General features: G+C 37.6%; 1 protein-coding gene and 1 long non-coding RNA gene across 2 annotated transcripts in view; one reads left to right on the top strand and one right to left on the bottom strand.

Moving 5' to 3' along the window:
- Positions 1 to 908: 908 nt before the first annotated feature.
- col2a1b (collagen, type II, alpha 1b) overlaps positions 909 to 11,945 on the top strand; it is a 50,884-nt gene continuing 39,847 nt past the window's right edge. Inside the window, exons 1-7 of the mRNA XM_051913173.1 lie at positions 909 to 1,261; positions 5,654 to 5,860; positions 9,114 to 9,130; positions 9,448 to 9,480; positions 10,393 to 10,425; positions 10,522 to 10,575; positions 11,420 to 11,521. Of these exons, the coding sequence (XP_051769133.1) occupies positions 1,168 to 1,261; positions 5,654 to 5,860; positions 9,114 to 9,130; positions 9,448 to 9,480; positions 10,393 to 10,425; positions 10,522 to 10,575; positions 11,420 to 11,521 (540 nt within the window). The 5' untranslated portion in view covers positions 909 to 1,167. The remainder of the gene's footprint in view (positions 1,262 to 5,653; positions 5,861 to 9,113; positions 9,131 to 9,447; positions 9,481 to 10,392; positions 10,426 to 10,521; positions 10,576 to 11,419; positions 11,522 to 11,945) is intronic.
- LOC127522850 (uncharacterized) lies at positions 1,643 to 2,597 on the bottom strand. The gene is made up of 2 exons (XR_007932736.1): positions 2,450 to 2,597; positions 1,643 to 2,046 (listed from the first exon to the last, which is right to left on the bottom strand). It is a non-coding gene; the product is annotated as an uncharacterized LOC127522850 (long non-coding RNA).

The following is an 11,945-nucleotide window of genomic DNA, read 5'->3' as shown; positions in this document are numbered from 1 at the left end:
TCCGTCAGTATTTGTCAACTCCGTCAGTTTTTGTCAACTCCGCCAGTATTTGTCAACATCGTGAGTATTTGTCAACTCCGCCAGTTTTTGTCAACTCTGTCAGTATTTGTCAACTCCGTCAGTATTTGTCAACTCTGTCAGTATTTGTCAACATCGTCAGCATTTGTCAACTCCGTCAGTATTTGTCAACTCCGTCAGTATTTAACACCATCAGGTGAAGGTTTTTGTTAATTGTGAAAGAAATGTCTTATTCTTTTTTCTATTTATTGTGTTAAAATATTAAAACATCAACTAAACTACATGATATCATGTATGATTTAGCTAAGAACATTGGTTATATATGTTTAATATTAAAAAGGAGGGTAGAAAATTAAGGAATTTAGGAACTTCATAATAACCCAAGCAAAAAAAAATTGAGAATTTATTTTTTCACTTTCGTCCTTTTCTGAACACCATTATTACATAATTGAAGACTGTTCAATTATTCAATTGCACTGTTGTTGGATGGATTAAATTAAAATATCGTGCTTTTTAATGCGTCTGGCGGAGTTGACACAAATTTAGTTCCGAAGTGAATAAAAGTACATTATTAGGGAAAAAAAAACATTTTCAGAAAAACCTGTTCCCTTACATGGTTCATTATCTGAGACCTTTGTCTACAAATATAGGCTATCAGTTAATAAGTATTATTAAATAATAAAAACTAACTTCTAAAATATGTTTTGTCCCTTATCTCAAGAATCAGTGAGTAGCCCATATAAAGTTTTTTTTCCAGAATAAAATACGAGAAAAACGCGAATAATTGCAGTGGAAGGATTATTTTTCTCAGCAGAGATTTATTGTCGTCTTCTCTCAGCTGCACGTGAAAGCAAGGCTCTTAAAGAATGGGTGCGAGAGGAGAGAGCAGGGCAACGCTTCTCCGATTTCACCTTCATGGGGGGTAAAGGGGTGGATTTTTATTTCCGAAAATACGGCTCTCCATTCAAAGCTGCATGGACTCAAACCTGCGGGCCCCTGGATCAGTCCGCACGGAGATTCCTCAGGAGTTTGGCGCTTCATCGTCCACCATTTGGGACTAAATGCTTCATGCGCGTCACTAGGAGAAAACACTAAATCCAAGCTTTTTTCTCTTCTGCTCCTGAAACGCCGCATGTCTGCAGTTTAGACATGATCCTGTCGGCGGATTCAAGGACTTTACTGCTATTTGTGGCAACACTATTCGCATTTTTGGCCGTTGTCAAATGCCAAGTGGAGGTTGAACGTGAGTTTGCCCACTTTTACTCTCAAAAGTTTCGATTCAAATTATGAATATCCTATTGAGTATAAAGGCTTAATGAAAGAAAATACTTTACGCGCTGCCAGATTGACATATTGTGCATATCTGTATTTGAAATAACATATTTTTATGAGTTTGATTTTTTTTTTTTTTTTTTTAATGAGTTTGAAAAAAAGAAGAATCGGTGAAAAACAAATTTCTTCTTTTTTAAAGCCTATTTTAGGTTATTTCTGAAGTGGAATCATTGTGACTAGTCAGACTGTGTTTATAAACGCTCAAAGTCTGAAGGTATTCACGGTATTTCATCCATCAGCACACCTGCGGGACATTCCTGAAGCCTTCAAACACACATATACACAGCACTGATTTATTTATTGAGCATTTGTTTTATTTGATTATTCTTTTATTGATTGATTGCTGGCTGAGGCCCTCCTGATGGCCCTGAGGCTCAGCTGGTCAGGCCCTAAAAGAGCGCATTCCTCTGCTGTCAGGGGCCACTGGGGCAAATCCAGGCTTGCACAAAACGCAGATGCTCCAAACTCCTTCGAATTGTCAGAATTCTGAGCTGGAGGGATTCAGAAAGCTCTGCTTTTATATTTCGCCATTCAGATTCTGAGGTGCATCATATCAGTAGTTGAATTCAGCAGTGGTGGGCCTCAGCCAGAGTTACTGTTACCCTTCCATACAGTTAAAGTGCTTCCATCTGTTTCCTAAATTACCCAGGGGCTACGATAGTCCAGGGAAAGAAGGAAAGACTGTCTGGCGGAAAGCTATTGGAAAAACATGAAAAGGACAGAGGCAGCTATTATAATTCAGCAAGGCACATTCCTTGGATGATATTTTTGAAATAAGCTAGCGGGTAAACAAATTAGAAGATATTTCAGAGAGCTTTTTTTAAAAGGCAGTAAAAAAAATGACAATAAAATACAGTTGAAAAGAAGCAATTAGGGAGAGAGGGAGAGAAATCTGAGCGAAAGCTAACAATTGGGTTATTGTAGCAGTGTTTCATCGTGAGCAGGTCATGGATCGGCTCGTCTGGGTCTCCAGCTCAAAGGCCGTTTGTTAAACCATCAGTCATGGCATCATATTGCAGAGATGGCCTATGGATTTCCTAACCTGCTGACGTTAAGGTTTGAAAGAGAGAAAAGGAAAGACAACATTCCCTCCCCTCACCTGTGTCCAATTTGGAGTTTCCTCCATTTTCCACTTCAAAAAGAAAAGGCTCTCATGGTTGCGTTCCTGTAGCTCAAACATCGGAGAAAAGAGAATGGAAGGAAGGCCTGAAGCATGTGTATGTGAGTGAAAGCTGTCTGTTCTCCGTTCTCCGTTCTCTCTGGCATGTTTGAACTGGCAGCGTACAGACACACACTTCCTGAGCCTGGTGTTTAGATTAGGCAAAAGCCTGTGAATTGCTCAGTCTTTACTTTTCAGAAAGGCGTCATTCATCACCGTATGGGGTCTGTAGGAATTTACAGAAAATAAACAGGCCGGTAGGGTAAACAAACAGCGCTTGTTTGATTACTCTCAGTCTCTCTCCACTGCCCCATTTTCCCTGCGAATTCTTGAGCGAATGCTACTGAAAGACTGAAAGAAAAGTCATTTCACTTTGAATTTGAGTATACAAAGAGCTGTGTCTGATACAAATATATGCAATGAACAGCCTGGCTTTCATTTCATCTTTTAGTCGGTGGGTTTCTGGATGGGTTGTGTGTCTTTTAAACAGCCTGGAAGTGTCACAGCGGAGGGCAGAAGTCTATCAGGATGAGAGTTTGAAATGATTGTTAATTAGCTGGTTTCATTGATATCAGTTTTGTGCTGCCATCTTGTGGTTTGCATTTGAATAAGCGTGACGATGACATTTGCATTAATGAGGAGGTTCCTCTGCTCAGAAAACCTCGAATTTAATGCTTTCTACTAGGGGTGGGCGATATGACCAAAATCTTATATCACAATATGAGTCATTTTATTTCACGATAACGATATATATATATCACAATATAGTGATTTTTGCTTTACATAAGGTTTTTTATATGATACCAAAAATGTCATAATTCTTGTCACCAATTTCAATATCACAAAAAACTCAAGCTTATTGAAGACAAGTAAACAGTCAGTGATAAAATAAATACAAAGAAACTAAATATAGCTGCAAGCACAAGCTGAATAAGGGAGAAAAAATTATATATCCAATATTTGTGGACATCTGTGATCATGAGGTTAGGATAAAGCTGTTTAAATTACATCAAGCACTTATAACATAATAACATGGTTTATAACTTCTGAGCAGTAGGTGGCGCTATGACGAAACTCTGCATGCACCCTCAAGTCGTGCCTGTGATGACATGTACCAAGTTCCGTGTCAATACACAAAACTTTTGCAAAGATACAGCATATCCATTTTGGCGTGCTCGCCGTCATACACTGTATAAAAATTAATAAAATTCAATATGGCGGACAACAAGTATGGTAGAATATGGCAAATTTGGTATCGTAGGACTCGACATAAGCCAACAAACCTAATGATGTAAGTTAAATGACAATTTAACATATGAATTTTTCATATGTTATAAGCATTTTCATAAATTTCATTATATCTCTTGAACTAAAACTTTACGGGTCCTCTCAGAACATGGCCTCAATGAATCATACCGAGTTTGGCTCATAACGATCCTCATGATCTTAGGACAAGGCATTCAAAAGTTATAAGCAAAAAGAGACATTTTCCCATCTTGGCACCAGTAGGTGGCGCTGTGACGATACTGTGCATGTATCCCCAATTCATGCCTGTATTGACATATATACCAAGTTTGGTGTCAATACACCAAATCATTGCAAAGATGCAGCATTAAGTCCAGTTTTGTGTGTTCACCGTCAAATTCGTTGACGCACTATATGAGAACGGACTGGCCGATCAAAAATCTTTTAATAACTTTTTGCCTTTCATGGAAATTGGACAAATGCTCTAGGAGCTTGAAAAAGTAGGCTTTTCGCCCTTCGGGGCTTGAGTCCTAATTACAAGCAATAGAACAAAGAAATAGACTTCAAGCACTAGAAATAAGAATTACTAGCCTACATAAATCGTATAATCAAATGTATAAAAACACTGCATATCTTCACTGTGTAAATTAAATATACATTTATTCTTATTAAAGTGTAACAAAAGTGATTCAGTCAAGAGCAGAGAGAGATTTTCTCTTTTTTGTTGTTTGATTAACATTAATGACACAGCAGCTTTATTAGGCTGCTGTCACTTTAAGAGCGAATGCACTGATCTAATATACTGATACATGCGTTTTCTTTCTCAGCTGTTTACGTTCACTTAAGACATAAATGACTATGTTTACGAGGACAAAGAAGGGCATTTTGGCTACGTTCACACTGCAATGCTCAATTCAAGATGCTCAAGATGTGATTTTTTTGTATAGCTGTTCACATTGTTGTTTTAATGTGGCCAATATCAGATTTGATCTGCCGCAGAAGCCAGCGAAAATATGTGCAGGCAATATAAAAAATAAAGACAATGATGTGACAAAATAGTGCAGAGAGTTTTGAAACTATAAGAGCCCTCATGTTTTGCTTGTATTATAGAGCTGTCGAGTTCTGACACATCACTGTCCTTCTACTGACTACCATTCAGACCCCCATGAGCGCAGAATCATGACGAATGTTGATCTTGAGTGACGTAAAAATCGCATGAATTCAGATATGACTGTTCACACTGCAGTCGCATTACTAAACATCTGACCTGTATCGGATGTAGTACCACATATGGAAGTGGCACAAATCAGAATTGAAAAGATCAGATTCCATGTGGTCTGTACTGTTCACACTGTCTTGGGGAAAACAGATATGAGTCAAATGTGGGCAAAAAATCAGATTTGGGCCACATTTACCTGCAGTGTGAACGTAGCCTTTGACACATAAGTATATGTATTTAACTGTTAATTAGGTGGGAAAAATAACTCGGCACGTGCTCCATGTGCAGCGTCTTCGTGCGTAAAGCGAAATGAGTTCTCTTTCGCTGCTTTTTGCATTTCAACAGTTTTAAATCACTTGTTTTTTAACCGCAGTAATTAAAAACGCATGCAAACGATAAGCTTTTGTGACCGCGCAGCACAGCGACGTCACGTGAGCGCAAACGAGATAGAGACTATAGTACAAAATCTCTACCGTTATATCGTCCACCCCTACTTTCTGCTGTAGGCATTGCACTAATATGATTTATCATGTGACACTAATCATGAAGCTTTCTATGGCTTGGGATTTCAAATCCAAATCATAGAGTTTTAATGTCATTTTGACAGTATGTGCTTTAACTCTCCACCCACCTCCTGCTTCCTCCTCCTCCTCCTCTTCCTCTGCTCACGCTCCTCACAGAAGATCCAGGCAGCTGCACGCACGATGGCCAGTCATATAGTGACAAGGACGTGTGGAAACCCGAGCCGTGTCGCATTTGCGTTTGCGACACCGGCTCGGTCCTGTGCGACGATATCATCTGCGAGGAGCTGAAAGACTGTGCCAAACCTGAGATCCCGTTTGGGGAGTGCTGCCCAGTCTGTGCCGGTGACCAGCCTTCCTCCCCTGGTCGTAATTTATTTATTTCTCACTTTTATAAATAAATTACATTTGTATTGGGGCTGTACAATTCATTGAAATCGAATTGAAGTCACGATTAAACCGTTTGGTTTAGTGCGATTATGAAATTGCAAAGGCTGCGATTATTTATTTTATGCGCAGCTTGTCAGTGAAGCGCGGATCTGTGATCAGTAACATGCATTTGAAAAAGCAACACGTGTCAAACATCTTTCCAAACGAGAAGCATTTATGAACCTCTTGTCCAACAAAAGACATTAATAACATGTTTTTACTCACTTCATAAGTGTTTATATGTATGTGTTCATAAATGTCACTTTGAGTGATTGAAAACATCCTTCTGTGAGATGGTGTGGCTTCATACGCAGAATAAGGCACACAACATATTATTTCATAGTATTCCATACAGTGATAAATATGGAAGCTTATTTCTGCCACTAAATAAAAAAAATAAAAAAGGTAATTGCAACTTTTTATCTCACAATTCTGACTTTATAACTTGCAATTCCGACTTTATATCACTCAATTCTGACTTTATATTTCGCAATTCTGACTTTATATCTCGCAATTCCGACTTTATATCTCACAATTCTGACTTTATAACTCGCAATTCCGACTTTATAACTCGCAATTCCGACTTTATATCACGCAATTCCGACTTTATATCTCGCAATTCTGACTTTATAACTCGCAATTCCGACTTTATAACTCGCAATTCCGACTTTATATCTCGCAATTCTGACTTTATATCTCGCAATTCTGACTTTATAACTCGCAATTCTGACTTTATAACTCGCAATTCTGACTTTATAACTCAGAATTCTGACTTTATATCTCACAATTCTGACTTTATAACTCGCAATTCTGACTTTATATCTCACAATTCTGACTTTATAACTCGCAATTCTGACTTTATAACTCGCAATTCCGACTTTATAACTCGCAATTCCGACTTTATAACTCGCAATTCTGACTTTATAACTCAGAATTCTGACTTTACATCTCACAATTCTGACTTTATAACTCGCAATTCTGACTTTATATCTCACAATTCTGACTTTATAACTCAGAATTCTGACTTTACATCTCACAATTCTGACTTTATAACTCGCAATTCTGACTTTATATCTCACAATTCTGACTTTATAACTCGCAATTCTGACTTTATATCTCGCAATTCTGACTTTATATCTCGCAATTCTGACTTTATAACTCGCAATTCTGACTTTATAACGCAATTCTGACTTTATATCATGCAATTGAGAGAAAAAAGTCAGAATTGTGAGATAAAAAGTCGCAATTACCTTTTTAAATTTTTTATTTCATGGCAGAAACAAGCTTCCATAGATAAAGGCTATTAGCTATATAATGTCAATTAGCACAGATAATGTCGATTAGCATTGCATTATAAATAAACTTTATTATCATGAAAATACCCGAGAAGGCTTGAAGAACTCAGATAAACCATATATTGTCGTAGTCGTGTGTTTATTAGTCATGTTTAATCAATCGAAGCGTTTCAATCTTCTATTTATTCAGCTACAGTGATGGTATGATGTCTATAGGGATTTCCTGGAACGACGTGCGTTATGTCGTACTTCTGCGGGTCATATTTGGAGTTTCTGCGCAAGAGCGCCCTCTGGCTTTCAAATGAAGCAGCATTTACTACTGATCACAGAGCCGTGCTTCACTGACAAAATGCGCATACAAAAATCACAGCCTTTGCCATATCGCAATTTCATTTCGATTAATCGTGCAGCCTTACTTTGTATTCATATTTGTTTGATGGATTTGGGGTATTTTACAAAAGCATCTTAAATATGTGCCGTGCAAATTTACGGATGCCTTTTTTCAAAATGAACCCAAAACAACCCGACAAACAATTTGAAAATGAGAAAAGACTAACAACTAAAGACACAGTGTTGGCTTTGTCTGGAATGGATATCACTGGCGGCAGGGGTGTGATGGACACATATGGGAATCATTTAGAGAGAACCTCACTTGAACAGACGTGGTATAGAGTTTCATCTCTGACTTAATGCTTCGAGTGCTTTCTCTTGTGCACCTTTACAAACGTTTCCCTTTTCTTCACAAAGAAAGAAAGTGTGTATTTGTGTCCATCGTCCTTCACACGTTTAGCAGATAGACCTGGTCTGAGTTTCCCGAAAGCACCAACTGTTTTTCAGGAAACATAGCCCTGATCTGCTCTCTGAATACAGAATAAGCGGAGCCGGTGCATCAGCCCCCCGCCGCCGACATCTGCTTCAGATCAAAGCCGTTCTGAGGGTTTCTCAGTATTTGCTATCGTGTCCTGCGGTCAGATGTGAACGGCACACCAATCTCTGTCAAGTTAGTGGCAGGTTGTAGCTCGCCCTCAGCTCACATATGGGTAAACTGTGAGCTTTTCGTATTATCTCTCGAATTTGATTTTTGGTATATTGGTTTGTGCAGCACTATAATGTCAGATTTAACGTTTACCGCTGGATATATAATATGCATCTTTAACATCACCAACACAGTCTTTAAAATCACACTTCATTTACACTGAATCATTAACAGACCTGACTTTACTTTACATTCTGGTTATCGTTGTTTTTTACATCTGACATCACAAAATGGACAAAGCTAAGCTCATGAATAATAATTAGATCATGCATACATAAATAAAACATACTGTTCAGTAAAAGTAAACAGTCCAATGTGATGTTTAGATCTTGGGTTGTGGCAGATTCACAGCAGCTGAAATGCAAACAATAGCATTATAGTTAGAAATGTGCATAATCAATCTGAGCGATTTGCTGTCATGATAAAATGGACATTTGTGGAAACAATCATTCTTGCTCATCAACTCAAGTGCTCAAATTAACTTATTTCATTTGATAACTCACTTGTCCATTGGAACGTTTGGACTTTAAATACAAGGGTTTCAATGTTTCAGTTTTGCCACAGAAATGGTGCGCATGTTTGAACATTTTCGTCACTGATAAACATTGGACACGTCCTACCGCAAATTATGCCTCTGTGAAATATCGGAATGAACAGGTCAAAAAAATGATGGAATCATTATATTCATAATGCCTAAATTCATACATCACATTCAAGACTCAAAATGCATTTGACGATTAAGAGCTGAATGAACTGGACATGGCCTGTAAACAACAAACAAACACAGAGCTTAGGATTGTTTTTATATGATGCTGTTTTAACACTCTGTTTTTTATCTTTCATGCCATGATAATAACAGGCTTGCCAGGTGCTAAGGTGAGTCTGTGTTTAATGTCTGTTTGAAAATCTGGCTGTGTTGTAGGTGATGATTAAGTCTCAGGTTCATCCTGTGTTTGGTCTGAATTGTTAGTTAATGTGTGTATGAGTGCCAAGCAGCGTCGATCACATAATAACGTTTTCATAACTTAATATGAATGTTAGCCAAAACATGCTTTAAACATCTATTTGTTAGCTGGGATAATCATTTAGAAAGGGTCAGTGTATGTTGTATTATTATTATTTTATTTTTTTTTGCTCTTTTAAAGAAATACTTGATTTAATGTGGACCCATATTTTCTACTATTGTGCAACAGGGACAAAAAGGGGAACCAGGAGACATAACAGATGTAAGCTTCAAACCTTTAACATTGATGCCAGATTTCTGTGTGTGTGTGTGTGTGTGTGTGTGTGTGTGTGTGTGTGTGTGTGTGTGTGTGTAGACACACTTCAGGTGTGTGTCAGCTGCTTTACGCTGAAAGAGTGTGTGTCCAGTTTAGAGCTGCACGATTCTGGATAAATTGAAAATCACGTTTTTTTGTTTTGTTTTTGTTTTAATTAGAGATCACGATTCACCCACAATTCTGAATAGACAACTAAACAAAACAGTCTATTTAAAAAAAAAAAAAAAAATATATATATATATATATATATATATATATATATATATATATATTGAATGAATGATTCAATGACTCACTCATAAAGACTTCACTTGTTTCATTACTGGATGAATCAGTTTTTTTTTAACAAATCTCTTGAATACATGATTCAATGACAAATACATTTTTTAACAGTCATTTGTCGCCACCTACTGGTGTAATGATGATCTTTATTTGAAGCATCAAGTTTCAAAAGGTGATTTACTCTATTTTGATTGCTCCCTGTAGACATCAGTGTTTCTATCTGAACTATAAACTATCCCAGTGATAATCTGAATTATTGTAAGACAGAAATAATGATAGTATGTTTAAAAAGACTGTTTGACTGACTGCTCTCACAAATCTGAATGTTCGCTGTGATCGGACTTGTCAAAGGTTTAACAGACAGAGGCGAATCATTTAGTAATCAGATCACGTGTGCGTTTGAATCGAGATCGCGATCTTTTAATGATTAATCGTGCAGCTCTAGTCCAGTTAAACACAACTGCACTTATGAAGTCTGCCAGATTTCTGTGGATCTTTATCTTCTTCTCGTGTTTGTTTGAAATGGTAAAGCCTCTCCCAGTCATTAGCGCTGACGTTCTGTTGATTTTCCCTCAGGTTGTGGGACCGAGGGGACCAGCCGGTCCGATGGTAGGAATACTTCTGGCATTCTTGGGATTCTCTGGTCTTGCTTTAGCAGCACGCTCAGAAACATGCACCGCTAACTGACCCTCCTTTACTAAACAGGGACCACCAGGAGAACAAGGGCCTCGCGGAGAGAGAGGAGAGAAGGGGGAGAAGGTGCGCTTCACTTCCTGTCTGACTTCCTGTTGTGCTCCTGGCAGCCTGTGTGATTGAAAGATATGATAACAAAACGGAATAGGGCAATACACACAGACAAAAAGACATTTTATTAGAGAAGAAACATATTTGTTATGCAGGTAATCTTCATGAATTAGTCTTCACTGCAAAACAAAATCTTCTTATTCAGTATTTTTGTCTTTTTTTTCCAGTACAAATATTTAAACATTCTTAAATCAAGATGCATTTACTTGAGAAGCAATAATATCTTGTTTTCTGAAAAAAAAAAAAAAAAAAAAAAATGCATTAAATTGAAGTGAGTTTATACTTAAAATAAATAAATATGTGCCAATAGGGTAAGAAAAATAAACATAATTCAAAAGGGAAAACAAGACACTATGTGCAGATTTTCTTTTTTCTTCTTTAAGCATAAACTCAATTTTGACAAATTTACTTAATATCCTAATATCTTCTGTCAGTTTGCTTTATATGTAATTGTTTCTTGATTTAAGAATGTTTAGATATTTGTGCTGGAAAACAAGACAAAAATACTGAGGAAGAACATCATTTTTCTTTACTTTGAGCAGGTAAATCATGTCAAATAAAAAAATTTAAATTCTAACTAAATTGCATGCTTGCAAAAATGGTCAAAGTGGACCTGAAATCACCTTTTATTATAGTCCTAAAAATAACACAGCACTAATGTGTAATTTGACAGGCTATTTAGCTAATGGGCCGTGGATGCATTATTATAGTAGTTTAGCACACAGTTAGCACTGGATGTTCAGTGTTACTCTCAGATGACAAACACAAACCGTACTGAGGGTCATTCCTCTGTCTTTAGGGAAGTCCAGGCCCCCGTGGAAGAGATGGTGAGCCGGGAACCCCTGGAAACCCCGGCCCTCCTGGACCACCCGGTCCAAACGGACCCCCAGGCCTCGGTGGAGTAAGTAATTTTTCGATTTTTCGACACAGTCAGTCTCCATATGATGTTTTTATCTGATGTAAGACCTAAAAACCCTAAATGAGATGATACCTATACTGAAAATGACTGTCAGCGCAAACAGATTGAGAGCGAGATAAATTGAATGAAAGAGAAAAGAGAAGAGAAACAGCAAAATGAGTTTGTCCTTTACCTACATCTAGCAGGTAACTAACTCAACCAGGCCCCGCCCCTTTATTCTGCGTATGAATTATTTAAATGAATAATACTGTGAAGAAAACTCAAGACTACAATGGAGGCGTTTCAGAAACACTGACACTGATATAGAGAAGAACTCCCGCTGGAGGGACTTTGGAAACCTTTTTCATGATCGAACAGTAACATTACACACTAAAGAATGATGAACATGGAAAAAAGGAGAATAGAT

The sequence above is a fragment of the Ctenopharyngodon idella genome, chromosome 11 (assembly GCF_019924925.1).
Source record: "Ctenopharyngodon idella isolate HZGC_01 chromosome 11, HZGC01, whole genome shotgun sequence".
Classification (NCBI taxonomy): domain Eukaryota; kingdom Metazoa; phylum Chordata; class Actinopteri; order Cypriniformes; family Xenocyprididae; genus Ctenopharyngodon; species Ctenopharyngodon idella.
This window is presented reverse-complemented; position numbering and strand designations above follow the sequence as displayed.